This window comes from Aristolochia californica, unplaced genomic scaffold (genome assembly GCF_029961685.1).
Source record: "Aristolochia californica isolate CCGP_79_NKW_82.1479 unplaced genomic scaffold, dmAriCali1.0.hap1 SCAF_12, whole genome shotgun sequence".
Lineage (NCBI taxonomy): Eukaryota > Viridiplantae > Streptophyta > Magnoliopsida > Piperales > Aristolochiaceae > Aristolochia > Aristolochia californica.
Window position 1 is genome coordinate 31,046,870 of NW_027181793.1, and position 19,052 is coordinate 31,065,921.

The following is a 19,052-nucleotide window of genomic DNA, read 5'->3' on the forward strand; positions in this document are numbered from 1 at the left end:
CCAAATTACACAATCAGGTTCAAACAGCATTGTATCAACTAATTTATCTGCATGTTCAATAAACGCCCATTTTACACAGAAGATCAACCATGCATGAATAATGTGCCATCTCTGGAACCATGAAATGGAATTGACATCATTTTCTCAAACAACTGCATCACCTCCATACTGAGGCCATTAACTGCATACATATAAATCAAGGCATTCCATGTTACCAAATCATGCTCAGGCATGTTTTCGAAGATCAATTTAACTTTTGATACACCTCCGCATTTTCTATACATGTTTATTAGTGAATTTGCTACCACCAAGCATAATTCAACACCATACTTGATGGCAGCCACATGAATTTGCTCTCCACAGCTCAGGAGGGACAGGCTGGTACATGCAATGAGAAGGGTAGCTATCACTGACTCACTAGGTAATATACCAGACAGTATCATTTGATGGAACAAAGAAAACGCCTCAACATGAAATCCACTCTGGACATAAGCCTTTATCATATGCCTCCAAGATATCTCATCCTGCTCTTGAGATTTACAGAACAACTCATACGCTTCCATGACCTTACCCCAGTGGATCAACCTAGCAACCATAACATTATAAGATACAACATTGTGCTCATGCATCTCATTAAAGAGCTGCCAAGCATTGCTGAACAAGCCTTCCTTCACATAACCTGAAAGTAATGCAGTGTAAGCCACCACATCTCTTTCAGGCATCCTATAGAATAACTTCTCTGCTTCATCAAGCTCATGCATCTCATTAAAGAGCTGCCAAGCATTGCTGAACAAGCCTTCCTTCACATAACCTGAAAGTAATGCAGTGTAAGCCACCACATCTCTTTCAGGCATCCTATAGAATAACTTCTCTGCTTCATCAAGCCTTCCATTTTCAATAAAAGCTGACATTAAAGTAGTTACAGTTTCCAGAGTTGGTTCAGTCACTTTTGAGATCATTTCAGCAGCTTCGTCAATCCTATTGTCACTCAAATACCCACTAATTATTGAACTCAAAACTACTGGGTCTTCTATGCCCATCTGATCAAAGAAGCTCCTAGCCTTGTCAACCTGGTTATTACAGGTATAACCACATATCAGGAAATTCCATGACTTCATATACTTAACATTCATTTTATCGAATTCTAACTTTGCTTCATCAATTTTCAAGCAACAGACATACATAGACACTAAGGAGGCCTCAACAACTTCCTTAAAATCATAACCAATTTTTATCACATGAGCATGAACTTTTTTGCCCTTTTTTCACACTCCTCATACTTGAACAAGCATTAAGGACACTTGCTAGACTCCCTCCGGTAGCCTGAACTCCATCCCTGATATGATCGTCATGGCTGGCAGAGGGTACAAATGAAGTACCATTTCAGCACACCGAATCAACTATAATGTTCAGGCTTCAACACCCCAACATAGGGCAAGTTCCTGTATAGTTCAGCAAAGTCCATGCCATAACCAACGACGAAATAATCTGGGCACTGCATAAGAAGTGGTGAAATCATATTAACTTCATACAGAATACGGAAATAATATTCCCATGTGCATAGTTCAGATTGTATTTCATAGCAAATAAAGATGATATAAACAAATCTGTCTTACAGTTGTTCTTTTATTATTTCGAAAAGGCAAAGCATTACACATGTGAGAAAAGATTAAGGAACTAAACCATGAAGTTCATTGAAAGGAACCACGCTGTGAAGGAGAAATCAGGTTGCTTGTCAATTTTTCCACTTGATAATAACATATAACCTTTCTCGCTCTGCTTAACTCTCTTCAGGGGACCATACTCACCCAAGGCCTTTCTGATTGTCTTTGTATGGTTTTACTCAATACAAGATGGTAATGTTAACACTGTGACAGTAAGGTAATAGAGTTCAGCTCTTTCTAAATTGTAACTTTTGTGAAGACCAATGGTTACTAATGGTTTTCCGGGATGAGGCGATAAAACAGTAATTGAACTCCTTAAAATAACTGCATGAAACAGGACTTGTGGTCTCATCTCAGTTTTATTTTATGAGGAACTATTGCAGCGACGCTTTAAGTAACAAAAGTTTATCTGTTATTTTTACCCATGTTTCTTTCTATGCAAGTATGTTTATGTTAGAACTTAAACACTGTAGCAACCAGTGATGCAAGAAACTAAGCTCTGGATGCAGCAGTTCTTTGCTTTCACAAAATACAGTATGTAATTGCAATGCTTACCATGTCACTACTAAGCCACATGAAATTATTACCAAAAAAAAAAAAAAAACACATACATGAAGTAATCAAAATAAAAAGTCTGGTAGTCCACAAGTACATTACCTCAAAGCCTCTATAAAGCTTCCCATCTCCCACAAGTTCAAAATGGACCTTCCTCCGCGAAGGCTTGTCTAGAAAAGCACAAACCGAAACTGAACTAGCTCCTTTTGATTCCAAGTGTGAAACTAGACAAGATAAAGTATTTCCTGTGTCCACAATGTCTTCCACCTACAAAAGGAAATGCATTGTCATATTTTGAAATTAATTTGCACAGCCACAATCTTCCATGTACAACTAGAAAAGGTAACCGAAACTGATGAGGTTGGGTGCTTCCTCCAAGATAATAACTCGAAATTTGAAGTCCCAGCTAATAAGATCAGGATCTTCCAAAAACATTAACCGAAGAGCATTAACCATGCACTTACTACCAATCTCTGCCTTCTAAATCTAAATAGACAACTCAACCCAAGACAAGGAACATGCACAGATGGACCATAAAATATAAAACTGGATTCACTCAAAGACTATTATGAAGTTGCATTATTTCCAGTATCATTTAAAAAAAAAAAAAAAGTTGCATTATTTCCTTTCAAAATAAACAACTGAAGTTAAGAGGTCTTTTCCCAACTAAAGACCTCACATGATTCCAAGCCAAAAAATGATATGAGATTATCCACCCACTAACCATCCTTCTCATATCAGACCAAAACATACAACTACACGAATATGCAGAGAAACAAACATTTCACCATATTGAACACATATATGCACACACTTCATGGAGAGCTGAAAAGAAACAGGGAAGAGATTCCATGCATGGAATATTAGGATAAGAATGTAAATAAATTATTTAGCAGACTGAGTTGAAGAAAGTTTTGTGCATCAATATCAATCTTATAAATGCAATTAAGTAATGAATCCTTTTATACTACAAGTAGATCATCCCTAAATTACTTGCTACTAGAAGTCAGCATCATAAACAGTCTACTATTTAAGCTCTCTCTCGGTTGACTAAATTCTTCGACACCACGTAAAGGGTCTTTATCTTCTTAATTAAACTACTGTAAAAAATTAGACCTCTATGATATTGACAAAAAATCCTTTTATTACAGATAAACATTGTTTCTTATAAAGTGTGAAGGCAGTAGTAGGCAGTTTCAAAGGAAGAAGAAGCTCATCATATACTCTAGAAATTGTGCACATACTATTGGGTAAGCACATCCTCCGACACACGCAAGTACGACATGATTCAACCTTAAAGCCTTCATGGCTTACATCAAAAAGCCCAAATACCAAGTTGAAACCCTATGCATGGTTGGCCTTCACAAACAACAAATCAAAAGGGGGTTAACTTGAAAAGTGTTTACTTTTAAAAATTAAACAAATTTCTGCAATCCATTTCTATTATGTAAAACTTGATGCTCTGCCTCATGTTGATGAGACGAGAAACAGTTTGCAAGCTGACAAGGTTAACGTCTGTAAAAGGTCATGCAGCTTAGACACACCAGCCACACTCTCTTTCTCGAAAACATAGCCACATGTTCTAATATCCTTCCCTCAGCAACACATACATAGAGATCATCACGTCCTCTTAAGTCTCTGATAAAACCAGTAAAACAGTGACAAAATACTTGGGTCAAACTAGGGTATTCGTCTTCCTAAAGAAGCATGATGAGGATTAAGGCAATTACAAATACTAGAACCACCTCACAAATGTACTGAGCAAGTCACCCGCTGCCTATTCTAATTGATAATTAACTAGAGATAGAAAAGTTAGAGGCATTTCCACCAGAATGATGTCATTTATTGTAAGTGAAATTCAGAATTAAAGCACTTACAGACCTCCAGGGCTCCATCTAGACTTAAAATAAATAAAAGAGCACGACACTATACCAGAATAACATGTTTTCCTTTGACATCAGTCATGATGTCCCAAATAATCCTCGGAGCACCACTGGATTCTGTGCCAGAACCGTAAGATTCAAGTCGGATAAAATCAAGTGTTAGAGATAACTTGATCTTCCGAACAATGTCCGCAAAGAAAAGGAAGGCGCCTGTGGCAACTCCGATAAGGACGAGAGGAGAAGTAGTTAGTTTAAAGTCGTCGGATATTTGCGCGGCGAGGTCGGAGACTCGGGCTGCGATCTCCGTTTCCGTCCACAGAATACGCTCGATATGATCGTCCAACGCCATTGGAGATTACAGCCAAGAGTTGGGAAAACTTCGTCTTCCAACTTTAACTTCTAGGGTTTTGCACTGCACACTATTATAAACTCAATCTTAAAAAGGCGGGAGGGGGACCATTCTCGTTTGAAAAGAAGAGGAGGAATAAGAATAATTATAAATCGCGGTTCCTTTGCTCCATCACCTTGGCGATGATCGGAAGTAATCGAATCAATTCAGCTTCGAAGCCAAAAGTGGGCAGTTTGGTTTTGACCCTATTACCCTGTTTTACTTTAAAATGAAAAAAGGGTATTTATCAAACGTGACCTCCCTAATGATTTCAATCGTTATTAAATTAAGATTTTTAAAATAGAAACAATTTTCAAATAAACATTAACTCAAAAAATGGGGGTCAAAATCAAAGCGAGGTTCTCTTTCTCACAAGATCTAAGAACCTGCACTCTGAAAGTGAAAAGTGAAATTACTTACCGTGGTGAAAATAACCCAAAACTTGTTAGTGTACACTATAAGTCGTGAATCATAAAATGAAGTAAAATTGAAATCATTCCTTCGCTTGCGCTTTCACTATCTCTCTCACTCTTGTTCTGTTTATCCTACCCCTTTTATTCTTGTATTTGGATATTATAAAATTAAGTATTTTATTTTATATAATTAGTTCAATTAAAAATTTTTAATAAAAATTTTTAATATTTATTAATTTAAAAAAATTGAGATTTATCTTAGTTTATTAATATAATATTTACATAAAATTATATTATAAAACTAAGTAATTTTAATAATTTAAATTTACATAATTATATTCATAGAGTGGACGTGCCGGAGTGGTTATCGGGCATGACTAGAAATCATGTGGGCTCTGCCCGCGCAGGTTCGAATCCTGCCGTCCACGCTTCAAATTTTATAAAAAATAAAAAACCTTTGCTTTTATTAATTTGTTCATATTTTCTTCCAGGTTCTTGTTAGGTTTTTTCTCTGCCGTGAACCATCCAGTCTCGCACAAGAAATAAAACAGTTTGAACCAGAAACTGCCATTGCTAAGCTCCAGAAGAAGAAGAATCACCCAATGCCTCTGTATTGCAGTTTCGAGAATGGAAAGAAGCAGCGTTTACAAACCACGCTAAACTAAAATAGCGGTTTAATCTTCCTCCCCTTCTTCGGAGGCGGAAAGTTGAATGGAACCAAACTATACAAAATTAGCTTCGACTTCATCTGGCTGGGACTTTTAAATTGTGAATAGTGTGTGTTTTTTTAGGGTATTTCACTCGTTCTTAAACTGAAATCCTTCTCCTGACCCTGAGAAAGTAAGAACATCCCACCCTCGGCACGAAACCCTATGTTGCCTTCCCCGTCGTTGAGAGGCCTGATACGAACCCCATATATCAATTTCTTTGAAGGTTTTGTCGATTTAATTGATAAAAACGTGCAAACTGGAGCTCCAGAAATCTATCTCCCAAATTCTTTGAAGGTTTTGTCGATTTAATTGATAAAACGGTGCAAACTGGAGCTCCAGAAATCATCTCCGTGTTTGAGCATAATTCTGTAGGAGTTTATAGAGATTGAAATAAATATAGCGATGGATATAAACATAATAATAAAGATAAAAATAATTAGAGATTAAATTAAAGATAAACTCAAATTATAGAGTCCTAATCACCTATAATTTCTTTGTGTAATTCTATAAATAATTTACACCTGATCAATAATAATTATGATAATATTATTCTTTATTCTTATACTCTATACAGGTTTACTGGAACAGTAAAATGCAAAATGACTTAAAATAGTGCTCAAATGAGGAGAAAGTATGGGGTATTGATACAACGTTGCAATTTTGTAATTTTTTTTTTTTTTTCTGTCGAAGACAAGATGAATTCCAAGTTTAAATTTGATGAACCCATTTATGGAGTAGCAGCGTTGTTATTTAGTAGAGAAATTAAATTGTGCTGAAAAAAGGGAAACCTTTTTATGTTGATTTTTTTATAAATTTTATAAATTTAAGTTAAAAAATCCTTTTTAATTTTATATATTGTGTTGTAGTGTTGTATTTAAATGATTTTATTTATAAATAATTATATAAGGTAAGGTGGATAAGGATGGGTAAGGCAAGGACTGGATAAGTTAAGTAGGAATTGTCAAAGTTAGGTGGTTCTGATCCACTTGGGTTAGGTTATGTCCACTCCTGGTCCACCTAGGTTAAGTATTTGGTTTTTTGCACTTAACAAATCAATCTGTTGGGTTGTATTAACAAAGCGTTTGACAAGAATATGCCAGGAGTTGGATTTTTGAAAACCTGAATCCGATCTCAGCCAAAACCTAAAAGTAACACTAGAATTATAATAAATAAATTAAAATTGAAAAATAATTAAATCACAACATATTATTAATAGTTGGATTATAAGAAAGGTTAATCAATGTAATTGATGTCAATATAATCATAATATGTAGGCTAACAATGTAAAAAGTGTATGAGACGGCCTCAGAATATCCCACTTGTATAAAATAAATTTGAATTTAAAGTACAACATTAACATATCAACAGTGCCGGTTTAGTCGGTCATAAAATGGGCTAAACTGGCATTTCCAAGGATTAATTAACACAAAAAGGAAAGAAAAGGAAGCAAGCAGCAGCACCAGTAGTCACTTGGTCTCCTGCATTTTAACACGATTGATTGATTTAGAAGCATTTCCTGTGAACAATAGATGGCCCAGATTCATCATACTCTGCCTTGGCAATCCACATCTGCAAAAACAATTATAAGAACCCTCAAAACTTTAGACCTCGGCAAAGAAAGAAAGAAAAACAGAACGCCCAGAAGGAATTTAGGAGACGGGGAAAATTTTTATTAACATCTCACCTGCTGGAAAGTGCTAAGGGAAGCCAAAATGGATCCTCCAATCCAAACACTGTACTTCCTCTCGGGAGGAGCCACCACTTTAATTTTCATGCTGCTGGGTGCTAGGGCTATGATCTCCTTGCTCATCCTGTCAGCGATACCAGAGAACATAGTAGAGCCACCACTGAGAACAATATTTCCATACAGATCCTTCCTAATGTCCACATCACATTTCATAATGGAGTTGTATGTGGTCTCATGGATACCCGCTGCTTCCATACCGATCATGGATGGCTGGAAGAGCACCTCTGGGCACCGGAACCGCTCAGCTCCAATTGTAATGACCTGTCCATCAGGGAGCTCGTAGCTCTTTTCGACAGATGAAGAAGCTGTCTTTGATGTCTCCAACTCTTGCTCATAGTCAAGGGCAATGTACGCCAACTTCTCCTTCATGTCTCTTACAATCTCACGCTCAGCTGTCGTAGTGAAGGAGTAGCCACGTTCAGTCAGGATCTTCATGAGGGCATCTGTTAAGTCACGACCTGCCAGATCAAGACGGAGGATTGCATGGGGCAGGGCATACCCTTCATAAATGGGAACTGTGTGGCTCACACCATCACCAGAGTCCAGCACAATACCTGCAAGAAAACGCACATCAACAAAAGTGCCAAGAGCACTTCAAAAACTGTTTTTTTTTTTCTTACCAGTTGTACGACCACTAGCATAGAGAGAGAGAACAGCCTGAATTGCAACATACATGGCTGGAGTGTTGAATGTTTCGAACATGATTTGGGTCATCTTCTCACGATTAGCCTTGGGGTTGAGAGGTGCTTCAGTGAGAAGAACAGGATGCTCTTCTGGAGCAACTCGGAGTTCATTGTAGAACGTGTGATGCCAAATCTTCTCCATGTCATCCCAATTGCTCACAATACCATGTTCGATAGGGTATTTCAGAGTTAGAATACCACGCTTCGATTGGGCTTCATCCCCAACATAAGCATCTTTCTGACCCATCCCAACCATCACACCAGTGTGCCGTGGGCGACCCACAATGCTAGGGAACACAGCTCTTGGGGCATCATCTCCAGCAAAACCCGCCTTTAAAAAAAAATAAAAAATGTAAATGAGACCCTGAAATGAGATAAATACCACATAATTCTGCATTTCTTACCTTCACCATTCCAGTTCCATTGTCACAAACGAGAGGTTGGATATCCTCAGTGTCTGCCATCTTCTATATAACTGCCAAAAGCAGAGGAACAAATGTCAAGTAAAGAGCACAGGTCAACCAAGGGGAAAATTTACTTCAATATCCAACATGTAAAATGCCACATTGCCTTTAACAAATAGTTGGAGTTGTTTCACTTGACAAAAGCATTTAAAAAGCATCAAAAGACTCGCAGGTGATTTGAGGAATAGAAAATTTAATCAAATATAAAGATTATGCACAATCGAATCTACAAAAGAGTTGGCAATGATAAGGAAAAACTAATTGTAAGGACACATGAAGAATGGAGAACATTTTATAAATATATTTGATCAGAAATTTTGACTTAGATAAATTAATTAATTTATATTTTTATCAAGGAATACTACAAAACCGTCTCTCATTAACCATAAGCCTCGGTAGAGCAATGCGCAGCGCTCAATCAGATAAAAGAACCCTCAATGTCCTCCTCGTTTTCTATAACTGGAGCAAGATCGATTACTAAATGTAAACATAGTGGGGCAAAATCCAAAGCCGACTCATGAAACATCAGATTAATGACACAAATCAAAATGCTCAAGAAGAAGTCTTCGGTGTAAAAACAAATTGCAAAAGCTAAAGCTGACTTCAAATAAGAACACTCATCCCTCTAAAACTAAAGCACAACATAACATCATCGACAAACAAAAACCGTAAATGCAAGCATTTTCCACCAAATGAATTCAACAAATCAAAAACATATAAATGCTCAAACGCAAAAAAAAAGTTTGTTTAAAATCCGATGTCCAAACACATAAGCATTTCCACAACGAGAGAATCAAAATGTGAAAAGAATAAATGCAAAATGAAGATGTACCTTAGAGGATTTAGATTTGAGAGTGAATTTTGATCGAGGAACGAGAATGGTTTTGCTGCTCTCTCTCCCGTTTAACCAACTCTAGGCGATCCTTGTAGCTATGCACTTCAGCTTTTATCATAAAAAAAAAGGCCGGCTAATTTTTGGATCCGAGTAATAGTAGGAAAGATTGTTTTGACTAATTCTATTGTAGCATTTTAGGGTAAAAAGCGAAATTCATCCATCTAATTTTCTAAATAAAAAATAAAGTTTAATTATATTTAATAAAATAAAATTAATTTTCAAATATAATCTTATATGTCATTCCTTGATTTTTTTTCTTAAATAATGGTTCTTAATATTTGCTTTAACACAGAGACCCTAAACCTTAAACATTTTTGTTTGAAAAATTAAGAATAATTATTTTAGAAAAAAAAAGTGAAAAACTCAAAAAAAATATTATTTCAAAAAAAAAAATCGAAGAATAGTGATCTATCCATAATCTAGGGAATTGAAATGTAATTTTTTTTTCCTGAAAATCATTTAAGTGCTAAATTTAGTCCTTAAATTAAGACATATAATTAGCTTGTCTTAACAGAAGGAAGGAAGGACAATGTGTTGAGTAAGACAAATTTACCCTGGTTTGTTGAGTTTTTTCTTAATAGCAAAAATACCCTTTAGCAACTTCCCTTGCAACAATCGGTTTTCAATTTTTAACACTCCAACAATAGTCTTCTTTTAATGGAAGAAATCTTCTATTTTTTGGGGTTGCAAAGAAAAGAAAGAGGCATAATCTGTTTGAAATGATAGAAAAGATGAATGAAGAAAAGAAGAAACGGAATGAGATTGTAAAATAAAATTCATCTCAATTCAATTGATGCCTCTAAGTCGGTCAAACAAGCCTTGAAGCTGGCCCAAAACAAACAAAAACAAGAGATGTCAAGATATCGTTGCTTTTAATGCTTGATTTTTTAGGCAATCGAAGAATTCCCAGGCATTGTTGATGCCTCTTTAACCACTTATCTCCATGGTTTTGTTTTTCGTGTTTTGGAAAGAGAAAAATCAAGATCTCAACCGGATCTGACTTTAGAGAGATGAATAAAAAAGTTACCAAATTCCTCTAGTGGGGGGGAGAGACTTTGTTGTTGTTTTTGTGTGCTCAAAGTAAAGTGCGCTGAAAAATATTTTCTTGTATTAATGCCCCAAATGGAAAATGTAGTGTAAACAAGAGAATGAGTTACTTTCTATAATATACCTAAATAAATAATATTCCTAAACAAATAATAAACCTAAACAAACATGATTACTTTCATAATAAGTAATTTAATTAAAATTTAAAATATATTAACATAATAAATAAATAAATAGGGTATTTTATTAAAAAAATAAAATAGATTGTAGTTTAGTCTAAATTAATAAAATAATTACGAGTTAAAATTAAAATGCTAATTTAATTAACAAAAATGTATAATGTCCAGATACTTGATGAAATTCTTACTTTAACAATATCTTAATTAGCACTCCTATATCACTAATTTAATATATTAGTAACAGTAATAAATATAATAAAAATATAATCTAATATTTTATTAATAACATAAGATAGATTTTAGTGTAAATACTTGAACAAATTCTTACTTTAATAACATCTTAAGTATCACTCTTAAATCACTAACTTAATATAGTATTAATAGTAATGAATATAATAAATAAATAAATATAGGATTTTATTAATAACATAAGAAAATTTTTAGTGTAGTATAAATTAATATACTTAGGAAAAAATAAATTATTAGTTTAATTAATATAATTGTGAAAAAATCAAAGAAAGATAAGGAAATCGAAGGAAGAGAGTCAATGAGAGAGGGAAATCAAAGACGAAAGGGGGAAATCAAAGCGAAACGGAGGAGAAATTTTTTAGGGAAATCGAGGCCAAATGGGGGAAATCGAAGAGGGTTAGTCGTTGTGAGAGGAAAATCAAAGCCAAATGGGGAGAAAAAATTTAGAGAAATTGAGGCCAAATGGGAGAAATCGAAGGGGGTTAGTCATTGTGAGAGGGAAATCAAAACCGAAAGGGGGAAGAACGAGAGGATTTGAGTCGGAGAGAGGGTTCGACGAGAGGGCACGACAACATGGCGAGACAACGAGCTGGCAAAGACCACAGAGATGAGGGTTGGGAAGGATAGAGGGTCAAGAAAGAGGAGGATGCAAAGAGCGTCAAGTGAGCAAAAGAAAATGAATGAATTGGGTTTACAGTCAGAATTCGCTTTCACTTGTTTTACATTGAAGTGAGTGAGAGTGAATGAACGAGTTCATTCATTTTTACTTTCCATTGTGTGCATGCACTAACGCTTTTGGGGCCACTTTCTCCAATTTCACTTACACAATGCACTAACAGGCCCTTAATGTCTAATCATATAAGATTAAAAGATATTTGTTGTACGTTTGTCTGAAATGATCTTGAACTATCCAAGGAGAATAGGGCTACCTCCATTAAATTTTGCTGGCTATGTTGTTTATGTAAACATTCAGTCGATTGAGCATGTTGATGAATGAATGAAGGCCAAAAGTTTGTCCTTTCAAATCTCTTAGATTTAACGTTTTATCAGTCCTATAGAGTATGGAGACGAGAAAGAGGTTAATAGAAGAATGAGAAGTTACTTCCAAAAATCAATTTTTGGAACATGCTTTTGGATGAAACTTATTGTAGAATATAGAGATGATAAAGAGGCTAATAGAAGAAAGCATTTTTTATTGCATATTGAGAAGCTGCTTCTCATGACCCAAAAAAATCAATCTTCGAAACAGACTTTTGGAAAATCCTACTTTTTCTGAGACCGGCCAAATACAATGGTGGAGGAAATAAATTGTCATTACTTGCACATACTATTCACTCGATCGAAAATTGATAACGACATTTTCAGTCAGTATCCAACAATTCATAGAATAGAAGAAGATCAAAGTTTGGAAACAAACTTTGCTCATAACCAAGGTAGAAAGCTGACACACATCCCCAATATGAAGAACATGTCGCAATCCGTTAAGCTGTAAAGGAAACAACAATTCACACTCCTTTAGTTGTTCAACTTCATCAATTACATATAATGATAAGGGATTATCTTCCCTTTGTATTTATTCTTATCCCTTAGGTTTAGGAGATAAGATCTTCATGATTGTATTTATCCTTTTTGTTTTAAACTGTATGTAAATGCACCCTTAATCGATACGAGGGTGTGGTTCAGTTCAACATCTCATATGGTATCATAGTTTACTTGATTAGCTTTGTTCTAAATTATTTTTGGCTTCCTCTACCTCTCTTCCTGTAAAGCTCCCTCCTCTGCAACGCCCTCCAACATTTCAAACTGAATCACTGGTTGCGCTTCGTGTGAGTTGTGCGCATGTGTCACCCCTGCTCTAGTGTTACCGCAATTGGAGCCTCCACCATCCACCCGTTACTCAGACCTCTCCGCCATCGCTACCAAACCTTCTCGGTCCCCGCTGATGCTGCCCACTCTACTTGTCGTCAGCTCCACTGACCACTACACCAATCATCCCCGTCGGGACTCGCCGATGTCGTGCCACATAGAACTTTTCCTCACCCCTACGCAAAAAACCTCGCCATCTCGTCCAGCCTATCCTAAACTGGCACTAGCTGTGATGTTAACCTGCACCACTCATCGAACCCCAGGCCCGACCTCCACCCGTCGCACCTTTAGAACGACATCTCCACCGCATGGCTCGCCAGCACGTACACATTCACCTCTCCTCGTGAGCACTCCATCCAGCGACCACCGCTCTCGATCCCCTCCGCACAGACGATTAGAGCTTCCACTTCTCCGATTGTTGTCACTAACACTGGCCTTTCGTGACTTTATCTCATCTCTCTGATTCCGTCCACGTCGCCCTCATCCACCGTCGTCCTTGGTCCGACTCTTCTCTTGTTGCCTGATGTTGCATTCGCTGTCACCAAATACTAGGAGCCAGCTAGTCGCACTCCCCCTGTGTTGAGCTTCAATTAATTAGCTTGATTAATCAAATCCCTAAAGGGAATTGCACACGTGTGACTTCAAGGTCAGTCACACGTGAGAGAGAAAAAAAAATTCCCACCATCAACGTCTGATTCCTAGTCGACAATGAACGCAGCAGATGCTGAACGGTTTCGTCGGTTCCAGTAAGACAAAACTAAATCGATTCATCAAAAATTTCTTGGAGGTTGTCGTCAGTTCCTTGCTGCATTAAAAACGGTCTGCAGCCAGAGGGTTTTAAAGCAGATTGCAGCTGATTGTTCCACCCAGAAGTGATCCTCCACGCAATCTTCCAGAAAGATTTCATCTAATTCTTCCTCGTCGATTTTCATCTTTTGCAGGCGGCCATAGAGCACGATATCTCCAAGCAAAAAAGCTTTCCCCCCGGATGCTTTGATCTGCTTAAGCAGGCGAAAGGCGATCTGCACGACTGCCATATTGGTAGGAACGCAGGTAACACTTCTGTGCTTCTTCCGAACCAGTGGCCATAACAATGTGCTCATAGTTTCAGTATTCTCTGTCCACGGAGGACCCCATACGAGCTGCACTCGATGCTTCTGATCGCATTTTCTTATGGACATGGCATCTGATATTGCCGCTGTCTGAGAATCGTTCAGCTGGGAAAGAAAGAAGGCACCTTTCCTAGATTCAGAGCAGATATTGGAGTTACTGGCGCCCTACAAGAAGGATTTCAAATTGCAGATAGAGGACGGGCTGATCGACCAACTGAACAATAGTAAAATCAATTGAGATTTTCCTGCAAAGATATGAAACTTCCAGTAGCAGAGGAAAAACAACTCATGGAATTTTCTTCTTGTTGTTTGAGAAATCAAAGCAGAATAGATCATGAATTAAAGGGTATCGAATTTTTTTACAGAAGGATCCGTATTCAAAACATTCTGAATGATATTCAAGTTCTTCGCCATGTTCACGTTGAGCGACATCCATAGCCTACTGTTTGTAGTTAGAATCAAGAGTCGGGCAGCGAAGTCGTTCGTTTTCCACCACTGCGATCGACCTCGATGCGTTGATCTTTATTTTGTACTCCAAAGGTTGTTAACACACCGTGAAGGGGAGACGTAATTTGGTCTTTCTTCCATTATCCTAGACCTGAACCCGGCTGCTTCTCTGGGTCGTCGGTTCGTTCATGGGTTGAGGGTCGGTCCATTTACGACACCAACCTTTATGATTATTTATTACATCATTAACCAATTAAGCTCTACCCGCCAATTTCTAACGCCTCTCTTAAGCCACGCGTCGCACATTTAGTGGCTCATACGATTTCTCGCCTTTCTAAGATCACCTCAGGATAATACGTACATAATAATGTTAGAAACTCCGACGTCCGGCAGCCATGGCGCTTTCTCCCTCCCGAACTCTAATCCCCTGTAGGAGATCACTCACCAGGACCAAAATCTCCCTACCCAACCTCCCCTTTCTCTCCGTCCCTTCTCGCTGTCGCCCCTTTCTCCCCTTCTGCTCTTGCCGATCGTCGTCTCCACTGCTCGAAGACCCATCCAACGATCTCTCAGCCGGCGACTGGCATATCGATTTCCCCAACCCGAAGCGTCTGCTTTCAGATCCCTTCAATTTCAACCAATCCATATGTAATCTCTGCAAAGACCCACGAACTGAGGCACTCGCGTTTGATTACTACCAGAAGGCGAAGAACCATCCGAATTTTCGTCCGAATGAGCTGACCTTGAAGCTTCTGATCCGGTTTGCTCTGAAATTCAAACATTGGGGGTATCTAGTGGCTATCGCGGAGGATTTTAGGAACTTCCGAGTGTTTCCTGATGTGTCTACCTGCGAGAAAATGATGAGTCGTTGCGTAAGGGCGAGGAAGATTAAGGTGTCGGAGAGTTTGCTGAGAGTTTTCGAATCCGAGAGGGAGATGGCCGTGGCGGTGTTTGATTCAGCGATGAGCAGCTACAACAAGCTTCATATGTATATGAGCACGATTTCGGTGTATGAACAGATGAGAAAGGCTGGGATTTCGCCGGATTCCCGGTGTTATTACCGGATAATGGAAGCTTACTGGAGAACTGAGGATACTGACAATGTAATTTCTCTGTTCCATGAATTCGAGAATAGAAAAGTAGATTCAGATGCGTTTTCGACTAAGATTTACTGGATTCTGTGTGATTCATTGGGAAAGTCTGGGCGGCCTCTGCAAGCGCTTGAATTCTTCAGAGGGATGGCAGAAAGGGGCATTCCATACGATTATTCGTTTTACTCTTCTTTGATCTGCTCTTTCGCTAAGAACAAGGATGTGAAGCAAGCAGAGAGTCTGTTTCTGGAAGCTAAAAAGAAGGCCATGGTGAAAGATTCAGTGATCTTTCTTAACCTAGTTCTGATGTATGTAGAACAAGGTTTGGTAGATAAAACATTAGAACGGGTAAAAGAGATGATTCGCATGAAAAGCAGGGTCTCAGATTGCATTTTCTGCGCAGTGATCAATGGCTACGCCAAGAAAAGGGGATCCAAGGCAACAATCAGGGTTTACAATGAACTGACTGCACTGGGCTGTGAACCAGGGCAAGTGACCTACGCTTCAATTATTAATGCCTACAGTCGACTGGGGCTCTTCTCCAAAGCAGAGATGGTTTTCCATGAAATGAGGAAAAAAGGTTTTGATAAATGCGTTGTGGCCTACGCAAACATGATCTCCATTTACGGCAAACAGGGAAGATTAAACGATGCAATGAAGCTTGTGGCGAAGATGAAAGAGAGGGGATGTGAACCTAACGTTTGGGTGTACAATACCCTGATGGATATGCACGGGAGGGTTATGAATTTGAGGCAGGTGGAGAAGCTGTGGAAGGAGATGAAGCGGAGGAAGGTGGCTCCTGATAAGGTGAGCTACACTAGTCTCATCAGTGCCTACAACAGGGCAAGGGAGCTTGAGGAGTGTATGAGGTTCTACAGGGAGTTCAGGCTGAATGGGGGCAGGATTGATCTGACCATGGGGGGGATTATGGTGAATGTGTTCTCCAAGAGTAGTAGGATCGATGAACTGATCAAGCTTCTTCAGGAGATGAAAGCTGAAGGGACAAGGCCGGATGGGAGGTTGTACAAGTCGGCCATCAATTGTCTGAGAGACTCGGGGCTTCAGGTTCATGTAGACTGGTTTCAGGAGAGTTTTGGGTAGAAGAAAGGGCTCGCTGGATTTGAAGAAACATTTCTTCTGCACCCAGGGTACTTCAATTAACACTGACCAGTGACATCTAGGAGGAGAAAGAAGGAGAAGAAAAAGAACAAGAACAAGAGAACCATGGACACAGCTTGAAGCTGGATCTGGGTGAAGGCTGACACTGAAACTACAGAGTCATGGATGAATTAACCTTGAAAATTGATCCCCAAGGTTTCTGTTTTATTATTTATCGTTTACACTCTGCCATTAAACTGCAGTTACATGGGCTATCAAGTTCTATTTGGGGAATATTTTCACATGTGCCTAGAGCCCAACCTTTTATTCTCTTCACTAATAATTGAGATTTTTTTGGCTATCAAAACACAAAGAAAAAAAGTTGAGATGTTTATTATTTTTTGCCCTATTTGTTGTTGTTCAATTCCCAATCTGGCTGTTGCAGCCACTTCTTCAAAATGAATTCTAGCAATATTTAGATTCAAATAAGGGTTCTTATATGATTGATACGTATTATGTATCGGATTTTAGGGGTATCAATACAAATTGTTGATTTATAGGGTTATATTTATAGTTGCGAGAAGGTGTTTAGAACCTCTACCAAAAATATTAATTAGAGAAAAAAATATTTTGTTGTCTACGGTAGGACAAACCCCATAAATTTTCACTATATTTTTTTAATTTTTTAAGATAATTTAAAATTAAATTATATTCATTTAAATAAAAAAGAAGAGACTCTAAAATAAATTAATCTCGTTCTTATTTCATTTAAATGGGATGGATCTCATTTTTTTTTATTTCAGTAGTCTCATCCTTTATTTAAAGACAGTGGAATTTTTTAGTTTTATTACTTGAAAAAACAAAAAAATATTTTTTTATATATATAGTAAAAATTAATCAAATTATAAGAAAAAGGATTATGAACTCGTTTCATGGTGAGCATGTAAACGGGCTCTCAACTTTGGGAGAGACAAAGATCAATTTCTTGATCTTGTGCAACGAAACATTCCCTATTCTGAGAGATCGTAGCAGCTGCTTCATCCAAGATGATTTTTCTATAGATCACATTTGGGTGTCAATCTTTTGAAGAACATTTGAGTTCACATGGATCGAATTTCCTTTTTTTTGTTTTTGAAAAGACGATGAGAAAAGGAAAGAACAAGCTTTTCTATTCACAGAAGATCGTGTCGCAGAATTTATCGTTGTTTATCGGTACAGAAATCACCAAAATCATATAGAAACTGTAAATTCGTTTGTACAATGAGAACTTTTCGTCTAGTTCAGGTTATATAGAAGACACAGAGGCTTAAAAAAGGGGCCTAAGATCAGCAGTTCCTTTCTCGACCGTGGAAGGGAATCCTGGTTCCTGACCCTTTTCTGCAAGACTACAAAGAGATGGAAGAGATAGGTACGGCCATTTTCTTTCACTTCAAGCGAACAAAGCCGTTTGGTTAGAAAGATTTGCGGTCCTTTGGCGAGTGATTGGGGGTTTGTTGGCACAAAAAGCTGTTCCTTTTTGCACCTAGTAAGGAGCAGGAACCCTTCGAAGCCTTCTTCGAGATCGTCCTGGAGCTGGGTTTGGGGGAGAATGATTTGTGATGGCTGTCCAGTTCTCCCCCATAGCTCTTACATGATTTCAGCTTCTTCTTGTACGGATTCTCTGGTTTGGCCAGATCTTCTAAGCACCTCACGTTCGAGAGAGATGTGAAAGATTGGGACTTTCCGTTGAAGAACTTTGAGAGACCCCTCCTGAAAGATCCATGAAAGTGCAATCAGAAAAAAAAAAAAAAAAACGACACGAAATGATCAAATGGGTTTCTAAAACAGAAGAACGAAGATCTTTGTTTTTTTTTTTTTCCTCATCAATCAAAGAACAAAAAAATCAGGAACTCACTTGAAGGGAAGCTGTTCCATGAAGGTCGACATCTCATTAAGCGGTCCAGCTGCAACAACAAGCTGATTCGGGGAGGAAGACGAAGAGGCCGACGAGTTCTCATCCTCTGCAAAATCTTCCGACAAAGTGGACGATACCCCAGAATCGCAAGAAAGATCAGACCCGGAAGACAAACAGTTCCCGTATTGCTCCTCGTCTTCTTCATCCATGATCCCACGGTTGTTTCGTAGGACGAAAGAAGCCTCCATTCTCATTCCAAGAACTACTCCAGTGCTCCGATACCATGCGTCTGAGTCTCAACAAGAAAAACCAAATTATACCCAGATATCCCCGGCCTTCAACCTCCCCGATATCTATCCCTAACCCCTCTCACCCTACAAAAGTTATCCAGAAACATAGAGAACATGGAGTGCAGCGCTGCAGGGAGGAACAACCCAATTATATATAAACGAAGATCAAGGGATAATCTCCTTCGTTAAGAGGATTAAAAACAGGAAGAAAAGGTGAGGAAGAAGAAGACGATGTAGTGAGAAACGGAATTAATAAAGGTAAGTAATTTAAAGATTCGGTATTATCCATTTCCATCCATTTCAGCTTTCTGCATCTGCCTCCGTACTGTGGAAAAGAGAAGAGGATAAGGCTCCACCCATGAATTCAACCACATCCT

At 38.1% G+C, this 19,052-nt stretch overlaps 5 protein-coding genes and 1 non-coding gene across 6 annotated transcripts; 2 read left to right on the forward strand and 4 right to left on the reverse strand.

Annotated features, from left to right (window-relative positions):
* Positions 1-83: 83 nt before the first annotated feature.
* LOC137946886 (pentatricopeptide repeat-containing protein At1g09410, mitochondrial-like) lies at positions 84-1,184 on the reverse strand. The gene has a single exon (XM_068793171.1). It carries the CDS (start codon positions 1,182-1,184, stop codon positions 84-86), a length of 1,101 nt encoding a protein of 366 aa, XP_068649272.1.
* Positions 1,011-4,656, reverse strand: LOC137945903 (uncharacterized). The gene is made up of 3 exons (XM_068791981.1): positions 4,152-4,656; positions 2,322-2,486; positions 1,011-1,495 (listed from the first exon to the last, which is right to left on the reverse strand). Exons 1-3 carry the CDS (start codon positions 4,449-4,451, stop codon positions 1,397-1,399), a joined length of 564 nt encoding a protein of 187 aa, XP_068648082.1. The 5' UTR covers positions 4,452-4,656; the 3' UTR covers positions 1,011-1,396.
* Positions 4,657-5,249: 593 nt separating this feature from the next.
* On the forward strand, positions 5,250-5,331 carry TRNAS-AGA (transfer RNA serine (anticodon AGA)). The gene has a single exon. It is a non-coding gene; the product is annotated as a tRNA-Ser (tRNA).
* A 1,785-nt stretch (positions 5,332-7,116) lies between these two features.
* Positions 7,117-8,507, reverse strand: LOC137945593 (actin-like). Its single transcript, XM_068791534.1, has 4 exons — positions 8,448-8,507; positions 7,981-8,374; positions 7,298-7,914; positions 7,117-7,182 (listed from the first exon to the last, which is right to left on the reverse strand). The coding sequence occupies exons 1-4, from the start codon at positions 8,505-8,507 to the stop codon at positions 7,117-7,119; spliced, it is 1,137 nt and encodes a 378-aa protein (XP_068647635.1).
* A 6,189-nt stretch (positions 8,508-14,696) lies between these two features.
* LOC137945971 (pentatricopeptide repeat-containing protein At5g13770, chloroplastic-like) lies at positions 14,697-16,766 on the forward strand. The gene has a single exon (XM_068792095.1). It carries the CDS (start codon positions 14,698-14,700, stop codon positions 16,492-16,494), a length of 1,797 nt encoding a protein of 598 aa, XP_068648196.1. The 5' UTR covers position 14,697; the 3' UTR covers positions 16,495-16,766.
* Positions 16,767-17,673: 907 nt separating this feature from the next.
* LOC137946977 (protein OXIDATIVE STRESS 3-like) lies at positions 17,674-18,779 on the reverse strand. The gene is made up of 2 exons (XM_068793266.1): positions 18,386-18,779; positions 17,674-18,240 (listed from the first exon to the last, which is right to left on the reverse strand). Exons 1-2 carry the CDS (start codon positions 18,637-18,639, stop codon positions 17,943-17,945), a joined length of 552 nt encoding a protein of 183 aa, XP_068649367.1. The 5' UTR covers positions 18,640-18,779; the 3' UTR covers positions 17,674-17,942.
* Positions 18,780-19,052: the final 273 nt, after the last annotated feature.